Source organism: Pelodiscus sinensis, chromosome 8 (genome assembly GCF_049634645.1).
Source record: "Pelodiscus sinensis isolate JC-2024 chromosome 8, ASM4963464v1, whole genome shotgun sequence".
In the NCBI taxonomy this organism is placed as follows: Eukaryota; Metazoa; Chordata; order Testudines; family Trionychidae; genus Pelodiscus; species Pelodiscus sinensis.
In genome coordinates this window covers 26,857,131-26,869,523 of record NC_134718.1, presented here as the reverse complement: position 1 = coordinate 26,869,523, position 12,393 = coordinate 26,857,131, and the positions used below count along the sequence as shown (strand labels likewise).

Below are 12,393 nucleotides of genomic sequence, written 5' to 3'. Positions count from 1 at the left end.
TAGATGTTGCTTTGAGTTTATATCCGAGAAGGCAAGGTCGGAGAAATGTGGCTCAGAGTGGACTGTGGTGAGATTTGTGATGGTCCTTAGTGTTTGAGGAGTTTCTGCATGATATTCAATTAAATATGCACTGGTGAGCTTTTTCTGGGTGTGTTAGTGTGGGTTTCCAGATAACTGTAGACATGGCTCCCTTTTTAAAACCAATATAAGATTTAAGTCAATACTGACATATTCTTTAAGAAATGTTCAACGGTCATCCTGTATTAGTATGCAGGGTGTAGGAATGGGATGGTTTTATTGTATCTATCTGTTCTTGATGGCACTCTTAATGTTGTTACCAAAATCTGTTTTCTTCACAATCCTCTCTTACTGATATCATTATACGATATACTGAGCAGTGAAACAGGGTTCATTTTAGGTCTGCATATGAAATGAGGTGTTTCTATAATACGAGTATATTAAAGAAACTTCTAGAATGTTAATAAACATATTATCTTAACTTTTAAGAACCTTTTATTTTTGTGAAAAAATAGGAGACATTTTTCCCATCATGCGTAATCATCTATTTCTTTAATGCCGCAATTAAGTATGCTACTTAATGTAGCCGTCCAGAGGAAGTCTAAGGTCCGACACTGGGTTCCTAAAGTACAAAATACGCCACACAGGTATCTGTCAAACACAAGTAGTTTATTTCCTGACAGCTAACAGCTGTGCCCCATAACTGGAAGAACAACATAACAAAGAAGCGGCATATCTTACATCCCTTTCTGCAAGCCTAGGACCCTGGGTAGGCTGTGGACCAAGTGGGAGGTTATCTCAGCTTCCTAGGTGCCGGTACCCAAAGCCCATCGGTGAAGTCCAATTTGCTAGGCTCTAAGGCAGCCTTATATACAGTTTTGCTTGCCTTGTTTGGCAGTTTGGAAATTTCCAGGGCTTACTCATTACATGCTGATGTAGGGCTTAGCTGTTAGTTATCTATTGGGTCTGATCTGGATCTTCTTGTTCTTTGGCCCTGTTTACGTGATTAGTATGTTAGGGTAAACAGAATTGTTTATGCGTTCTTGCCCTTTACCCTTATCTCATACTTGTTCTTGCTATACTGGCAACAATGCTTATCTTAAGTGGCGTATGTTCTCAAAGACTTGCTTCTGGCTCATCAGATATAGGGAAAAGGGGGGGAAAAATGCAGGCCTCACCACCCCTAAACTAACACGTACAAAGTTCTTCCGCAATTGACCATTATACTTAAGCACATGCTTAATGGCACGCACATAGGTATTTCCACTGGAGTCACTGAGACTACTAACATGCTTAAAGTTCACCATATGCTTAAAGACCTTGCAGAATCAGGCTATGACTAGACTGCATTGCTTTTTTGGGATACCTCTGGTATCCCGAAAAAGCAATGCCACATCCAAGGAACGCGTCCATTTTTTCAAACATTTTTTTGAAAGAATGGCTTGTGCTTTTTTGCCATCCCTGTAAACCTCATTCTACAAGGTATAAGGAATGGCTCAAAAGAGCTCTTTTTTTCCAAAATTTGGTGCTGTGTAGATATTCCAAAATTTGGAGTAGCCATTTGCATACCACAAATTGTGTTTCTTTCCCCCATTTAACAGTACTGTCTAGATGTAGCCTCAGTGTCTTAACTGGCAAGTAAAAGCTCTAAGGTCCTTGATTTAAAAAAAGAAAAAAATCTTACCCTTCTGTGAGAAGAGATTTGCAAGTCCTTCTTCCTCTCTCAGGGTATGTCTACACTACAGCGCTAATTCGAACTAACTTAGTTCGAATTAGTTAATTCGAACTAAGCTAATTCGAATTAGCGCAGCTAGACTTAAAAACTAGTTCGAATTAGCGTTTTGCTAATTCGAACTAGCATGTCCACACAGAGTGGACCCTGAGCAGAGGTTAAGGATGGCCGGAAGCCGAGTCAGCAGGGCATCAGATGAGGACTTAGAGTGTGGAGCTGCTGTCTCAGGCTAGCCAAGGGCTGTGCTTAAAGGGACCTGACCCCCACCCCGGACAGACAGTTCTCAGGGTTCCCCGCTTGCAAAGCAGTCCTGGCTTGGAGTGCTCTGAGTGCCCACACGCGGAACATCACAGCACTCGGCCATCAGCCCGGCTGCACTTGCCACAGGCTGCCATCCAGGGGGAGGGGGTAATCGGGGGGCTGCAGGAGAACTTCCACCCCGAGAAGCCCGCAGAGCCAGCCCAGTCCTCCCCATCGGAGGCGCGTACCCCATTCCTCCCTTACCTCCTTCCACTTACCCTTCCTTAGCCCCCCTTCCTGATGTACAAAATAAAGAAAACATGTGGTCAAAAATAGAATCTCTCTTTATTGAACAAAACTGGGGGAGACTGGGAAAAAGAGGTGGGAGAGGGGAAGAGAGAGGCTGGGCAAGGGGAGGGCAACTAAAATGATCAGGGGTTTGGAACAGGTCCCATAAGAAGAGAGGCTAAAGAGACTGGGACTTTTCAGCTTAGAGAAGAGGAGACGGAGGGGGGATATGATAGAGGTCTATAAAAGCAAGAGTGGTGTGGAGAGGGTGCATAAAGAAAAGTTCTTCATTAGTTCCCATAATAGAAGGACTAGAGGACACCAAAGGAAAGGAATGGGTAGCAGGCTTCAAACTAATAACAGAAAGTTGTTCTTCACAAAACAAAGAGTCAACCTGTGGAACTCCTTGCTGCAGGAGGCTGTGAAGGCTAGAACTAGAACAGAGTTTAAAGAGACGTTAGATCAAGTCATGGAGGTTGGGTCCATGGAGTGGTATTAGCCAGGGAGTAGAAATGGTGTCCCTGCCCAAAGTTTGTGGAAGGCTGGAGATGGATGGTACGAGACAAATGGCTTGGTCACTGTCTTCAGTCCATCCCCTCCAGGGTACCTAGGGTTGGCAGCTGTCAGCAGACAGGCTACTGGACTAGATGGACCTTTGGTTTGACCCAGTACAGCCATTCTAAGCTCAGGGCTCAGGGTCGGGGGTCTCAGTGGACCACCTTGATTTCCAAACTGGGCTTGTTTAGTTTGGGAAAAAGAAGATTAAGGGGGGACATGATAGCGGTTTTCAAATATCTAAAAGGGTGTCATAAGGAGGAAGGTGAAAATTTGTTCCTCTTGGTTTCTGAGGACAGGACAAGGAGTAATGGGCTTAAAGTGCAGCAGGGGAGGTTTAGATTGGACATTAGGAAAAAATTCCTAACTGTCAGGGTCGTCAAATATTGGAATAAATTGCCAAGGGAGGTGGTGGAATCTCCCTCTCTGGAGATATTTAAGAACAGGTTAGATAGACATCTGTCAGGGATGGTGTAGACGGAGCTTGATCCTGCCTTGAGGGCGGGGGGCTGGACTCGATGACCTCTCGAGGTCCCTTCCAGTCCTATGATTCTATGATTCTATGATTCATGCAAACCTGCTCCTGGGTGGCCAGGCTGGCAGCTCTCCTGCCCTAGATGGCCACTTTCCTGTGCCTAGTGCGGAGTTCGTGGACCAGGTCCACGATGTCTGCACTAGACCAGGCGGGCGCCCGCCTCTTGCGGTCCTGGCCAGGCTCCTGAGAGCTGCCAGCCTGGTCCCTGGAAGAGGCGGAGGGCTGGGGGGCATCGGGTGGCTGGCTCATGGCGTGCCAGGTGCAGGGTCTGCTGGCTGGGTGCTGGCAGGCTTGCACCTGGCACAGGCACCGTAGCCAGCCCGTGCCCCTTTAAGGGCTCCAGGTCCAGGAGGGGGGCATACAAGTTTCCCTGGTGGTGCCCAGAGTGGCCACCAGGGAAAGCTGGGGACGGCTAGCCTCCCACTAGTTCGAATTAAGGGGCTATACAGCCCTTAATTCGAACTAGTGAGTTCGAACTAGGCTTAGTCCTCGTAAAATGATGTTTACCTAGTTTGAACTAAGCGCTCCGCTAGTTCAAATTAAGTTCGAACTAGCGGATCGCTAGTGTATCGCCTATCAAAGTTAATTCGAACTAACATCCGTTAGTTCGAATTAACTTTGTAGTGTAGACATACCCTCAGTTTATCATTTTTTAGATTCAAAATCATAAATATACCTTACAGCATGAGAAAAATGGTATCAAAAGCCATGGTAAAAAAACCATAAACATAATGAATGATACTATAAATTGAAACTGTCGAGTAGCTTTTTCCCATATTGTACTCAGATATAAGATCACATATCAGTATAGTTGATAATACTATAGTTCTCTGTATAATATAAACATCTTCAAGAAGCTTGGAATCCATTGCACAAAGAATTAAACACTTAGGCTATGTCTATACTGCACTGCTATTTTGAGATACTAGAGGTAACCTGAAATAGCTTTTCCATGTCTTTTGAGTATGCCAGTTATTTCAAAATATAGCAGGCTCAATATTCTGACATCCCTGTAAACCTCATTCCATGAGGAATAAGGGATGTTCTGAAATAAATATTTATTTCTAAATAAGTGTTTTGTAGACAGCACCAAATTTTGAAGTAAGCTATTTCAAAATAAGCTATTTTGAAATGTACTCAAAATAAGCTACACAATTTGCATAACTTAAATTGCGTAGCTTATTTTGAGTTACAGGTACAGTGTAGACACACCCTTAGAGGCAGGTTTCTAAAGACAGAGGAGGATACAGTGAAAAAATATACACGACCCCTTTGAAAATAATAATAAAAAAAATTCCTTTGACATTAAGGTTTGAACCAGAAAATGGTTAGTGGTGTAGATGACCATCCCAGTAAACAGCTAATACAAAATCACCACATAACAAAAAGAGTAAATAGACAAAGTAAAATAGGATAATCACTCCATAGCACTACAAAAGCTGGTATACAGCATAGTAATTGCTACCTTTCACATATAATTGATATTTAACATTCATGAGGACCCATCAACATTTTGTAAAGTGAGTTAAGGATACATCTGGTAGTTAAAGCAGCATCTGCTAGGTGTCTAACCAAATAAGCATTTCCCAGTTTCATCACAGAAGACATGATTATAAGCAAGGTGACTCATTATCTTGCTTGAAGATTGAACATACTTTATCTAGCAGGAAATGGAGATGATCAAATCAGATGAGATGTCAGGGACAAACTTATGGAAATGTAAAACTGGTTTGGTTTTTTTTGTCCTGATTGGCTATTTTGTGTAGAATTACATAGCAACATTTGGTAATAGTATGCATGTGCAAGGAGAAGCAGAAGAAGGAATAAAAAAATGAACACCAAGGCTGTAAGTGGAAGTAAGAAACTGAAAATGTTTAGAAGCTAAAATAGGAACTTGTTTTATTGTTGTTATCTTTGAGCTGGCAGTAAGCCATATAAGAAAATATGAAAAAAATAACGGGATATGGTAAGTCATTAGCACAGATATTGTAGAAACCATTAGGTTCTGTTTTCACAAACATGGAAAAGATTAATTCAGTTATGGAAATTGTTCTAGATGCACAATTCATCTCTTTAAACATCTATTGAAAAAAAGGCTTTATACAAAGGAAGTCTTAGATTATAGTAATACATCTTTTTCTGGTTCCATCCTTCAATTACACAGAGGCTACGTCTAGACTGGCATGATTTTCCGGAAATGCTTTTAACGGAAAAGTTTTCCATTAAAAGCATTTTTGGAACAGAGCGTCTAGATTGGCATGGACGCTTTCCCGCAAAAGCACTTTTTGCGGAAAAGTGTCCGTGGCAAATCTAGACGCGCTTTTGCACAAAAAAGCCCTGATCGCCATTTTTGCGATCGGGGCTTTTTTGCAGAAAACAAATCTCAGCTGTCTACACTGGCCCTTTTGCGCAAAAGTTTTGCACAAAAGGGACTTTTGCCCGAACAGGAATAGCATAGTATTTCCGCGAAAAGCACTGATTTCTTACAGTAGGAAGTCAGTGCTTTTGCGGAAATTCAAGCGGCCAGTGTAGACAGCTGGCAAGTTTTTCCAGAAAAGCGGCTGATTTTCCGGAAAAACTGGCCAGTCTAGACACAGCCAGAATGTATGAAAACTTTCCTAGGTCTTTCATTTCCATGTATGTTTTTAGACAGTTTGGAACAGACCCTCTATAGTATTTGGATGTCTAAGGTCCATTTATTTCAATAAGAGTTAGGCTCCTAAATGCCCTCGAAGATTTGGGGCTTTGAAACCAGTCCTGACTCCTTATTGCATTGCTGTCTCAGCAAATGGAACAGAAATGCACATACAGTTGAAATGGAAAATGCTATTCTCCTTCTTCTTCAACACTTAGACAGTCAGCTAAAGTGATAATTGCTATTGGAATATCAATAAACAGTTGTAGTAATACTAAGTTAAAGTATCAGGTGTTGCAAAGGAAGCAAAAGTTGGAGCCTTATATCCAAATAAGTGTTTTGCGTGATATCTTAATTGAAGCATGAACGAATTGTTTAACTTTTGAGTGGAATTGACAGTTAAAGGAGTCCAATCTAAAAACAAACTATTGTTTTGTTTACAGAAGGCCATATTCTGGAGGATGTAAACAAGTGCATCCTTGCACTCAGAGAACAGGATGCTGATGGTTTAGATCGTGCAGCCGGTGCCATCCGAGGGCGTGTTGCAAGGGTGGTTCATATCGTCTCTGGTGAAATGGATAATTATGACCCTGGGGTTTATACTGTACGAGTGATGAAGAATGTTCAGTATCTGGCAAATACTGGTAAGTCTGGATTTTAGACCAATGTAATTCATTTTCTGTTGTACACTGTTTGTGCTAATGATTTAAAATATAATAACTCTGGGATCTAATGAGTTAACACCAACCTTTGTCATGGGTTCTCTTATCTTCTCTCAATAAACATGGTATCTTTTTGTGATTACAGCATACATTAAAAATGGAATCTTTGTAAAATATTTTCAGTGTTATTTTTATAAATCCAAGAGACACAATTTTGCTGGCTTGTGACTGGTGAAGCAACAATTTTAAGAAGTATTCTGCCAACCTCATCACATTCCTTAGACATATGGCAAAGCCATTGCTATCTCAGTTTGGCTTTTATAATGTGTGTACTGTAGTACAAATGAAGCCATCATTGTTAGGAACAAGTATATTGTTAGTTTTTAGCAATATGACATCCAAGTGTAGGAGGAGCACTTTTTGGCTACATCTAGACTGGCCCCTATTACGAAATAGCCCTGCTAATTTCCAACTTTGGAATAGGGAAATCCGCGGGGGATTTAAATATCCCCCGCGGGGTTTAAATAAACATGTCCGCCGCTTTTTTTCCGGCTTGGGGAAAAGCCGGAAAAAAGCATTTAGACTGGCGCGATCCTCCGGAATAAAGCCCTTTTCCGGAGGATCTCTTAGGAATAAGAGATCCTCCGGAAAAGGGCTTTATTCCGGAGGATCGCGCCAGTCTAGATGCTTTTTTCCGGCTTTTCCCCAAGCCGGAAAAAAAGCGGCGGACATGTTTATTTAAATCCCCCGCTGATTTCCTTATTCCAAAGTTGGAAATTAGCATGGCTATTTCGTAATAGGGGCCAGTCTAGACGTAGCCTTTAAGTATAGGGGAGTTGAACTTTTTTTTAAAGAGAAGAACAATCCTTTTTGTGATCACATGCATCTATGGTCATATGAAATGAAAAGTGACTATTAACTGTGGTTTAATAGTCACCTTTCCTTTTAAACAACATGGAGTCCGGTGTCGCTTTAAAGACTAACCAATTTATTACAATATTAGAACATATGATTTCGTGAGCTACAACTCACTTCCTCAGATGCTGAAGAGAAAATAAAAGAAAGACAGAAAGAGAGGGAAAAGAGATACAGAAATGGGAATGTGACATCGGGGCTAATTAAATCAGAATGGATGTGGTTCATCTCCAACAACGGTGAGAAGGTAAGAGTTCGGGGTGTCAAATCTGCATATGAATTCCAGCTCATCTGTTTTTCTCTGTAGTCTGGTTTTGAAGTTTTTCCATATGAGAATGGCAACCTGCAAGTTGGAAACTGTGCGCCCAGGGAGGTTAAAGTCCTCCCCCCCAACTTTTGGATGTTGCCATTCTTAATGACTGATTTGTGTCCATTTACTCTTTTGTATTGAGACAGCTTCATTTGTCTGATGTATATGGCAGAGGGGCATTTTTGATACATGATGGCATATATTAGGTTAGCACATGTGCATGTGAATGAGCCTTTGATGGTATAGTCAATGTGGTTAAGTCCTGTGATGGTGTCACTAGGGCTATGTCTACATTATAGCCTTTTTTCAGCAGAGACAATGCAAATGAAGTGCTCATTAGCATTTGTCACACTGTCATTTGCATATTATCTCCCAATGCTTTTTGCAGGAGAGGTTTTTGTGCAAAAATAAACAGTGTAGACGGGGCTGTTTTGTGAAAAAAAACTCTTTTGCACAAGATCCCTTATGCCTCAAAAAGGAGGTATTCAGGTTCTTGTGCAAAAGGATTTTTTTTGCGCAAAACGGCCCCATCTACACTGCTTTTTTTGCACAAAAACCTCTTGCACAAAAAGCATTGATAGATAATATGCAAATAACAGCACAACAAATGCTAATGAGATCTTCATTTGCTTTGTCTCTGCAGTGGAGATGTAGCCTACGGTAGATGTGTAGAGAGAGTTGGTAACTGCAGCCAGTCGAGAGATTATATAATTGATTCCTTTATATATGGTCTGCACCTAGGATAGTCAAAGGAGATGAAGCCATCATATTGATAAAAGGTTTTTAAATGCTTTATTGTAGCACTTTCTACAGTACATAATTTTAAAGACTTGATTTCAGATTGATGAAAAACAAATGTTCAAAGTACTTTACTATATGCGGTACCTTTGACGATCACAAAATTCTATAAGGAAGCAGTGGATTTGGTTTAATTACCCACAGCTTTATTCACCCCAAATATCTAGGTGTACCTGGCGATACGTTATACAGTGCAGGTCATAATTATTTCCCAAACTATTCCCTCCTGTTTAGGAAACTATTGCCAGCCCTCCTCCTTTCCAACTTAGGCCTGTTGCTGGTACTCAGCCGCCAACACCGTGTGCAGGGCGAAAGAGGACTGAAAAGGAAGGGGGTAAGGGTTGGCTCCAGTCTATTCCTAATAGTAGGAGACCTGAATCCCCTTTCTCAGCTTCCTTAAGGGATGCTTTCCTCTAAATCTGCTTCTAACCCATATTGTCTGATCACCATATCCCCTATATAATGATTACCGCACTGGATGCCTGCCACTTTTTTTTTGTTACTGAGTAATTACATTTTAATTTAAGCTCTACACTTACTCTGCCAGGCCCCTGACTTACTGCGGAGATGGTGAAAAACCTACCCTGACACAGCCAATCTGGAAGCAAGCAAAAGATTCTTTACCAGCCTCTAGAGAAAGAGGGCAACTAGCTTAATGCCAAGAGCAGGTCATAAAGAAGCCCATTCCTACTCTGATTCCATGGATGGGATGAGGCACATTGGCACCCTGATCACAGTGAGATAGGGCTTGGTTTTAAATGCCCTTCCAAAGGCACCTGGAAGGGTAGTGCCCCCCACAACCTGGTCCAGTCACTTCCTCTTCTTCCTTGCTCCACTTAAATATACCTTCCCTGATTGCCATCAATAGCCCATAATAGCATTTCTTTCTCCCTACCAACCAGACAAAGAGTCCATCACTTGCAGTCATGGTAAGCAAAGATTCATAAGCCTGAAGAAGAAAGTAAATTGAATGTTCAGCCTTTCTTCCTTTCCTTTATTTTTACCTGTAGGGCATTGTAAATCTGTTGGATATAAACTACATCCACCTTAATATCTCACATTTAAACTGAAAAGCCTGTCTTCTTAAAAAACACAGCATATCAAACAGACCTCCCAAGACTTGTGTGATCTTTGATTTGATTTCAAGAGCCAACCTCTTACCAAATTGCCTCTGGCCAGTTTTCTGGTAAGAGCAGACTGCTTGAGAATACAGCCTTCAATTATATAAGTGTGATGTCCAAATCCTGTATCCATCAGCAGAGTTTCCTAAACAAGTCCTCAATGTGTTACACTTGACTGACATTCACTTATTTTACATTCAATAAAAGAGGGGCATTTAGTATTCGCTCATTCATAGAATCAATCAGCTTAAATAGGTCCAAATTGGAGCTACATTCACTGGGAACAGGAGCAGACTGATGTCCCTAGGAGTTGCAAAATGTGGGCATAATGATGGACAGAGTCTGAAATAAACATGACCTTTGTTTTCCCTATGGCATTTTGATGAAGAAAAAGGCCGAGAAGTTGCAGCACAACATACTTTTCTCATTAAATGAAACAACAAAGAAAAAACCCCAGAAGAAACAAGCTATAGAGAAGTACAACCTCTTGTTGTCTGTATCGCTTCACCCCCTCTTCCATGCATATGTGTAGTGTTTAAACACTGTGGGAGCTGACACTGATTTCTGTTCTCTTGCACTGCAGTGACAATGTATATCCCTAAATCAGTGTACCTAAGACAGACAAGCAGAAATATAGCCTTTTTTGTTAGAAAATGTGGTTTGTGTCAAGGCATGTTGGGCACAATGTCATAAGTCTGAATTTCTTTGTAATCCATTGAACATCAGAATCCAATATCCTTAAATTATTCAGTAGGAGTGAAAAGAGGAACATACATTTTCCATTGTTGTTATTATTAGTACATTCTTTAGTGAATAAATATGAGATCCTGAAAGGTTATTTTCCTACTTTGATTTCTGTGAAGTTGCAAGTGCTCAAAACCAGTCAGAATTTGCCTCAGTAAGCACTGTAGGGTCCTTTAAGCAAAAACCAGCTAACAACAAACTGTGTTTTTACTAAGAGTTATTTTTATTCATCCTGCCATCCTATCCTAATTTAGTTTGCCTAAATTACTCAGGGCAAAGTAGTGATCTCTTTGCTTCCCCTGTATCATGCAAATGATGCATGTTTCCAAGGGCAGATCACTGTTAGGTAAAATTGTCCCTCGTTAATAATACTTTGGAACTCAATAATCAGACACAAGGGTAAGGTGAATAGAAAGATGTATTATTTTGTACTAACATTCCAGGTGTATAAAACAATCATGACCACTATTTACACTGTTAACTAAAGAAACAGTTGCTTGTGAGTCAGTACACAAATTATTGTTATAAGACTAGATATGCTGTTTCACAATAAAATAAATGGGCTTATATGAATCCACAGAACTCAATTTAAAATCTCTTTGAGTAGGTCTACAGGAAGCCTTATAAAATACTAGCAACCATCTTTCTATTTCAGCTTTGTTCTACTAACTGCTCACAGTGGTTGGGAACAGCAAACCACAGCGATTGGTAAACAAATCAATGACTGGCAGCCCACCAACAACTAACCCTAACAAACTGCTTGAGATGTGCCCACCCGAGGTTCCACATCCCTGCCCTAGATACTTGACAGCAGTTCTGCTGCCTAGCAAATGACTCCCCATTTTGCATTCGTGCACATTCATGTTTCCTTCCTAAATGTAGCGCTTTCCACTTGTCTTTATTGAATTTCATCTTGTTTAGATAATACCAATTCTCCAATTTCACAAGGACAACAAACCCTTATAAGACCCCATTGAATAGGACCATCCAGTAAAACAGCAAACTATTGATTATTACTCATTTTATGTATTTTAACTAGTTATGCACCTACCTATTGTAATGCCATCTAGACAACATTTCCCTAGTTCAAGGGTGGGCTTTGATCAAGCCTGCATGGCTGTTCCAGGCCCCGCCACCTAGCGCATTGCCTGGGTACCAGAGTCACGAGCCCTTTCAACTCCTTCTATTTAAAGGGCTTGCACCTTCCCTGCACCTTGGCAGCCATAAGGAAGGCATGAGCCCTTTAAACAGAAGCAGTTGAAAAGGCTCACATATCTCTGGCTCCCATGGAATGTGCTAGCAGAGATGCCGGGAGCAGCGAGCCCTTTAAATAGCAGGAATTGAAAGGGCTTGCAGCTCCTGTCTCCTACTAATATGATGCCTGGGAGCCACAGGGGAGCAATCCCTTTCAGCTCCTGATAGGGAGCCCCTTCTGTCAGATGCCCTGCCCCTTTCGGGGTAGCCTGCAACCACTTCAAAACATTTTCAAGTGGCCTCCACTCAAAAATTATTGCCCACCTCTGCCCTAGTTTATTTAGGAGAATGTCATATGGGACTTTGTCAAAAGTCTTACTGAAGTCAAGTATATCTCATCTACTGCTTCCTCCCACCCTTATCCACTATCCAGGCCAGTAACCTTATCTAGGAAATTAGGTTGGACTGACACATATTAGTTCTGACAAAAACATGTTGGCCATTATTTTCACCCTGCTGATCTTGTAGATGCTCTCATAGGGTATGTTTACACTACCCCGCTAGTTCGAACTAGTGGGGTAATGTAGGCATACCGCAATTGCAAATGAAGCCCGGGATTTGAATTTCCCGGGCTTCATTTGCATAA

The 12,393-nt window shown here is 41.3% G+C and overlaps 1 protein-coding gene across 5 annotated transcripts in view; it reads left to right on the top strand.

Annotated features, from left to right (window-relative positions):
• The window catches only part of CTNNA3 (catenin alpha 3), a 1,020,369-nt gene that overhangs the window by 784,349 nt on the left and 223,627 nt on the right, over window positions 1-12,393 (top strand). For all 5 annotated transcript variants that reach the window (XM_075934910.1, XM_075934908.1, XM_075934909.1 and 2 more), the window contains one exon: window positions 6,447-6,647. In XM_075934910.1, coding sequence (XP_075791025.1) covers window positions 6,447-6,647 — 201 coding nt within the window. The remainder of the gene's footprint in view (window positions 1-6,446; window positions 6,648-12,393) is intronic.